Source organism: Pteropus medius, unplaced genomic scaffold, assembly GCF_902729225.1.
Source record: "Pteropus medius unplaced genomic scaffold, Ma_sr-lr_union100, whole genome shotgun sequence".
Lineage (NCBI taxonomy): Eukaryota > Metazoa > Chordata > Mammalia > Chiroptera > Pteropodidae > Pteropus > Pteropus medius.
The window spans coordinates 5,103,763-5,110,542 of NW_024349802.1; the positions used below are offsets into that span (position 1 = coordinate 5,103,763).

The 6,780-nt window shown below is 60.4% G+C and overlaps 1 protein-coding gene across 1 annotated transcript in view; it reads left to right on the forward strand.

The window, feature by feature from the left end:
• Positions 1-621: 621 nt before the first annotated feature.
• The window catches only part of CTBP2 (C-terminal binding protein 2), a 26,480-nt gene continuing 20,321 nt past the window's right edge, over positions 622-6,780 (forward strand). The window contains exon 1 of the mRNA XM_039836019.1: positions 622-2,239. Within this exon, the coding sequence (XP_039691953.1) occupies positions 637-2,239 (1,603 nt within the window). The 5' untranslated portion in view covers positions 622-636. The remainder of the gene's footprint in view (positions 2,240-6,780) is intronic.

Here is a 6,780-nt window from a genome sequence, read left to right on the forward strand (position 1 = left end):
GTAATGTGTCCTTAGCGCACGCAGTGGATTAACATTGCATCAGGGTGGATTAAGACTGCATGGACATTAAAGCGGTCTTTTTCTGTTTTCCTTCTGTCACTTTTAGGAGTCAGAGGCAGGGGTGGGGCGAGGCCCCTTGGCGGGGGGCGGAGAGCAGTGCTCATCCAAAAAGCACCCTGGCGAGGACAGGGGTGATAAGCCAGAGCTTCGGTGTGAAGATAATTCCCACTCGCAGCTCGGGAGGCCCTGATGGAGAGGCAGCGGCTCCATCAGTCTAGAGATGTCACATGGAACAAAAGCTTTAGGGGTTTTATTTAGCTCCTAATCCGCGCCAGAGAGCCGAAGACCATGTGAGCAGCGGGCGGGGGCCGCAGGCTCCGCAGCCTCCTCGCCAAGACTGCCCGCTGCAGTCAGGGAGCGAGGGAAGTTACCGTGCGCGCTGTGCTTTGCCTACTAAGGTTTCGAGGATGAATAATTCAGGCCGTCCTTTGAAATAGGAAACCCACGCACTTGGCTGTTCCTGCTGTCCGGAAGGGCTTGGGCACCGCCTGGGACACCGCCGGCCTGGTTTTGGTGTGTGTAATTGAAGGTTCGTAAGGAAAGGCCTCCGCCTCAGCCGTCATTCCCTTTCTTCCCATGCCGGTGCCCAGCAGGCATGTCAGTATCGGGCGTTCGCAGAGCTGGGACGCCTCCGGGTGGTTCGAGGGCCCCTGGGAGATGGCAGAGGCTCCGGGCCGGAGCAGCTCCCTGACGGACGGAGGTGGAGAGGGACCCTGGTACGAGCCGGCGCCCGACCTCTGCCGCGAGGCCTTCTACGGCTCGGGGGCCGGCAGGAAGAGCTCCGTCCCCGACTTCACCTTTTACGACAGCAGACAGGCCGTGATGTCCACCCGCGGCACCCTGCTGCCACAGGATTACTACGGCAACCTGTCCGGAGCCGCTCGGGGGCCCAGAGAGCCACACCACCCGCGGGACCCTGGACTCGGCCGGCCGCTGCCCGGCTACGGAGTGCTTGGCAGCAGGATGACGTGGGAGCACGTGCAAGGCCGGGCCCCTGCCCTGCAGGACCCGGGGCCCCTGTACCGGGATGCTGGAGGTAGGACAGCCACTCCGGCGCAGCGGGCACAGAGCAGGGCCCCGTCGCCTGCGCGCTACGCCGTGGAGCCGGCCGACGGCAGGTACGGGGTGGAGGCGGCGCCCTACGCCCCCGGCCAGGTCTACAATGATGTTGGCGACAGGCCTTTGGACCCCGCGCCCGCCAGGCAGGCGGCCCCCACGTGCCTGGTTGTGGACCCCACCGGGGCCACCGCCTCCGAGGGAGGCCCAGGGCTGGCCCCCGCTGCTCTGAACCGAGGCTACGGACAGGAGAGCGTCCCCTCCAGGATGGCTTATGAGAATTGTGAGGCCGACCTGTCCGCCTTCCAGGACCCTGGTGACAGGAGGGGCGTGCGGCCCGAGTTCCTGGCCCTCCTCCGGGCTGAGGGGGTGGCAGAGGCCACACTGGTGGCCCTGCTCCAGCAGGGTTTTGACTCCCCGGCCGTCCTGGCCACAATGGAGGACGCGGACATCAAGTGTGTCGCACCCAACCTAGGCCAGGCCCGCGTCCTGAGCCGCCTGGCCGGCAGCTGCAGGACCGAGATGCAGCTGCGGAGGCAGGGCCGGGTGGGCCCCCTGCCCCGGACACGCTCCAGCAGCTTCAGCCACCGAAGCGAGCCCCACGGCGACTTATCCTGTCTGCAGCCACAGCCCATGGGACCCCTGCAGGCGGCACCGCCCCGAGCTGCAGACCGGGCCCGCCGCCCGTCCAGCGCACCCTCCCAGCACCTCCTGGAGGCAGCAGCCACCTACGCCGCTCCTGGCGTGGGCACCCAGGCCGCCCACCTCCCCTCCGGCTCCGGGTGCGGCTCTCCCACGCCCTGTGCCCTGACAGCGCGACTGGGCCCCACGTGCCCCCCGCAGGCCGGAGTGGCCTTGCCGAACCCGGGCCCCAGGACAGCCTACTCCACAGCCTCCACGGTGCCCATGGAGCTGCTGAAGCGGGAGCGAAGCATGGCCGCGTCCCCCCTGCCCAGCCCCCACGGCAGCCCCCAGCTGCTGCGCAAGCCCGGGGTCCCCGTGGAGCCATCCACGCTGCCGCCAGCCGGCCAGAGCCTCCACGTGCCGCACTCGCCCTACCAGAAGGTGGCCCGGCGGACGGGGGCCCCCATCATTGTGTCCACCATGCTCACTCCGGACCCAAGTAATGCACCCCTCCCCACTTCCTCACGCGGGGTGGCGGCGTGGTGGGGGCACAGGCCCGGGCATAGGACAGCAGGTCCTCACTCTCCAGCTGCTCTCTAGCCAAGCCTGTAGAGGCCAGAGTCACACGCACCACGGCCGGCTCCCAGCCTCGCCAGCTGACAAGGGTTCTCTTGGGGGAAACCGATTTTCGGGTCAGGCCGACCCACTGGGACGGTGCTGCCTTCCCAGTTCTCTGATTGAGCTCAGGCTGATCTGTGGGTGTCTCTGTTTGGTGATCAAACACATCTGTGTTTCTGGGAGACGTTCAGAAATCACCCAGGGCTGACGGACGCGGTCAGCTCACAAGGGTGGCTTTGGGGAAGGCGGGAGCATTTAGCCAGTGCCTCCCGTGAATCGTGCGACAGTCATTTGCCGTTAGGACTGCGTCGTCGTGCGTGCCACACCTCCGAACAGCCTGCTCGTTGTCGGAGGCAGGATTAACCACCGCAGACTTAAAGATGGTGTGTGTGTGTTAGATGAAGTAGGATGTTGAAATCCCTTAGAACTCCCTGTTTCAAGAACACGCTCAGTCTGGCACGTTGGAAAACGCAGTTGGGGATTCTGCTTTCTGGTAGGGAAGGCTAGACTTCCAAGTCGAGGAACTAGAAAAGATCTGAGGTGATTCTCGTCAGAACACGGGAGCCGTGTCGTTTGTCATGTGTGTCCTTGGGCGCCGTGGGAAGCTTCCAGGTGGACGTCACCTGAGCAACACGTAGAATTTTTTTTTAACTCTAGAATTTTTACTGACAGTTTAAGCTGTAAATCTGTGGTCTTCCCTCCTGCCTCCCCAAAGTTTTAAAAACAATTCTTTTTAAGTGCATTTTTTTTGTCTGAATAACTTATTATAGGGCGGGGATACTGGCATGAAATTCATGGTAGGCTGGGTCCTGGGAGCTGGGGAGGTGCAGCCCCGAGATGTGGCATCGAGTTTCCTCTCATTGGTGGAGCTGGTGACAGTTTGGCTGCTACTGTTTGAAAGGGCGATTCTTGCTTTGTAACTCAACTCTCATTTCCAAGGGGAGACTGAGTGACTGATGGGATTTTTCTGTTGTCTCACTGTGGATTCTGGTTGTGTCTCTTGTGTGGATTTCTTACCTTCAATCTGATCACATAGTTTACTTGATTTTTTTTTTTAGTGGTGTGCATAGCCAGGAAACAGTCACCTTGTTTCCGGGGGCCTGTGCCTTCTCCCTCACCATCAAACGTTCTTTCTTTGCCACCAACTCATTTGCATGGCGATGACATTTGTTGCTCCAGTAATTTCATCTGATAATGGCCGGGCTTGCAAAGCGGATCTGAAAACATATTCCTTAATTATGTGTTGCTAAGCAATGGGAGGGTTTGGTCATAATCACAGAAAGATTATCTCTTCGTTGAAGTCCTGGAAAGGTTTTGCTGAAGGAGAACCTGTTAAATTGCCTTATTTTCTTATTCTCCTGTTAATTTTGCACCGCCTTCTAACAAAAACGCTCCCTGTGATTTGGGTGTGGGGGGAGGGGTGTTTTTTAGTTGTTTGGCGTGCGATGGTAACACGGGTTTTTGCGGACCAGACGTTGATTTGTTTCATTTGCGTGGCAGTGAGCCAGTACCGAGGAAGCCTGCAGTCGGAAGATGGCCAGCAAATGAACTTCTTGTCACACGATCCGTCGCGTCGCCGTCGTTCCTTCTTGTACATTCAGCGTGTCTAAAACCCTCCCCGCAAGCAGCGCGCCAGGGGCTGGGGGGTCAGAGCTCGGCTTCCTCTCAGCCTGCGCAAACGGCATTTTGTGTGGCAGGCTTTATGGGATCGGCAGCCAGACTTGGATCTGTTGGAACCTGCCGGAACCTGCGGTCAGGCTCCTGGGGAGTTTCTTTGCCCCTTTGCTCCCGAGAGGGGAGCATTTATATTTAAGAAAAGCGTCGCGTAAGTCTAGAAACCTGGACTTCGGGCCAGCAGCTCCACCTCGTCCTTGGCTGCCGAGCCGGGCTGAAATGGGAGATCGCCATGTCTAGATGTGGATCTAGCGCCTCGGCCGTCGGCCGCACGAGTCAGTCTTCATTTGGGTCTTCGCCTGGCTCACGCTCCCCCTCCCCCGGAGGGGCGGGGATTGCCTGGGACATGGGCGCTCCCCTCTCCGTTTGGAGAGGCATCCTGTGTGTATACAGCGGGCTGTCTGTTTGTAGGTGCCTGGCTTGATTTTTATGTGCTTCGGATACTTTAACATAAATTTGTTTATCTCCGTCCCTAACTGACGACCTGCTTCATCTCGGCTGGCTCTCTTGGAGCCTGTAAATGACAATTAGCCTATAGACAATAGGCTCCTCTTTGCAGGTCTGCTGACCCAGCCGTTCACGGTGACAAGGCGAGGCGGGACCCCGGCGCAGCCCACTGGCCGCGTGGGTGACGGCGCCTGGCGGCCCCCGTCGCTCACACACTGACCTGGTTGACTGTCACGAGCTGCAGAACATTCTGAAAGTGGGTGTGACCAGGCGATGCCCCCTCCCCCGCGTCACATGGTGTTGGCCACACCCACGGCTTTGCTGTCACTGAGCCCTCCCTGTGACGGATGGAGCAGGCAGGCAGCAGTGCTGGAGCCATTTCCAGATACCTGTCCCCACACACAGTGGAGCACAGGCCGCTGAGGGCTCGGCCGAGGCTCAGCCCCAGCTCGTTCTTTGTGGGGTTTTCCCCTTTCTTTCCAGCCACTTTTCTGGATGCAACTGGATTCGTTTGGTGCAATTTTGACCCCCATCGAGTCACGAGAGGACACTGCCCAAGGACCCTTTAGGGCAGGGCAGCCTCTGTGGACCGTGACCCAGAGTTGGCTCTGCAGAGTGGCAGGGTGATGGCACCAGTCCTTCCGTCGAAGAGGCTGGCTGTCGAGACTGAGCAGCCTGGCCGAGGCGGTGTGTTCGAGCAGCAGAGAACACTCTCCATGGCTGCCAGCCAGGGCCCGACTCCCGGACACAGACCAGCACGTGCTGGGCCCGGGGTCCAGTGTTTGTCACATGCTGGGGAGACCCCAGCCTGGTCTTCAGGCTCTGCAACCTGGCTGGGTGTGGGGGGTGTCGTGAGTCATGAAATGCTGACTGGGTCAGGGACACGTGGAGGGGCCCCTAGGAGCCTGGCACGCTTGGGAAAACGCCCCTGAGGACAGTGTGTGGACCCGCAGGGAAGGCCGGGGGCAGAGCATGGACTCCAAAACTGTCGTGCGAGGCCAAGGGCAGAGGACACTGCCCGCACCGGCTCGAGGGGCCGGAAGCGCGGAAGCGTCGGGGGCCTCCCGGGTTTTCTCCTGCAGCGTGATGTGTACTTCACAGTGAAGGAATCCAGCTTCCCGGGGCGGGAGGAGGACTCCCCCGGGCCACTCGGCAGGACTCCCTCCGCTCCCCGCTGGCCAGGGCCCTCCTTTGCCAGAGCCTCCCCTCCGAATCGGGCTCCAAGAGAGCTGGGCGCCTTCGCGGCTGACAGCCCCGCCTTCCCCCGAGCAAAGCCCCTGAAACGCGTCCGACGTCAGTGAAACCGACGGGCCTCTTGCTTTTGTGCTTGGTCAGTCTTTCGGGCTGACCCCGAGCCTGTGTCTGGAGTCTGACTTCGCTCTTCGGTCCATTTCTTCTTGTAGTCAAAGCCCCAGATGCAACTGTTCCCCCCCACACACACACACACACACACCTCCCCATCAGTGTCTGGAAGAACTTGGACCTTGGCCATTTCCTCCGAACTAAACGCAGAGCCGGTCTTGGCCGGCGCCCTTTGTTCTTGTAGCTGGTTTTACTAGACTGACTTTGGATTTCTCAGTTCCCTTGCTGGGCTCCTGGAAAAGCCGTGTGTCCCAGGAATGGGATTTCTGCCCGGGAGCGTAAGGCAGTTTCACGTGCGACTCAGAACTGAGCCATCGGCTGTGTGTCTTTGGGCAAGTGTGTCGAGTTCTCTGTTCCTGGGTCCATGTCAGTCGGAGGAGGCTAGGCACTGAACGTGCATTCATAGCGCGTGGGGATGCAGCAAGCAGGGAAGAAAGCTGGGGTGCCGAGGTCGCGAAGCCCGCTCGGCCTGGCCCGAGGCTGCGCCTGCGTTGAATGGAGCTTTGAGCAGCTTTATTGCATCTCGGCGGCTTATCGGTCCGGGAGGCGGGACTCGGGCTCAGAGGCCAGGCCAGTCCCCCAGCTGTGTCCTCGAAGCAGCCTCTGACCTTTCGGGTGTGGACGTGGTGCTTCCGTCCATGGAGGACAGCTCCCAGGTGACCTGTGTGTGGTCAGGCAGCCGGGAGAAGACCGTGCTACTGTCTGCTGGGGCAAAGGCCGCTCTGCCAGGCCTGCCTGAGTCACAGTAAAGCTGATGGGCCTTGCACAAAACTGGGTATCTGGGAATTTCTATAAACTCACCTCTCGTGTAGCATACTGCCCCCCGCTCGGACCCCCTCGGCAGGGGGGTGTGTTGGTGATTGAATGAGGGGTGTGGTCTGGGGAGTCACGTGGGAACTTGGGTTTGAACCTTGGCCCCCTGAGAGGGCTGTGGGACAC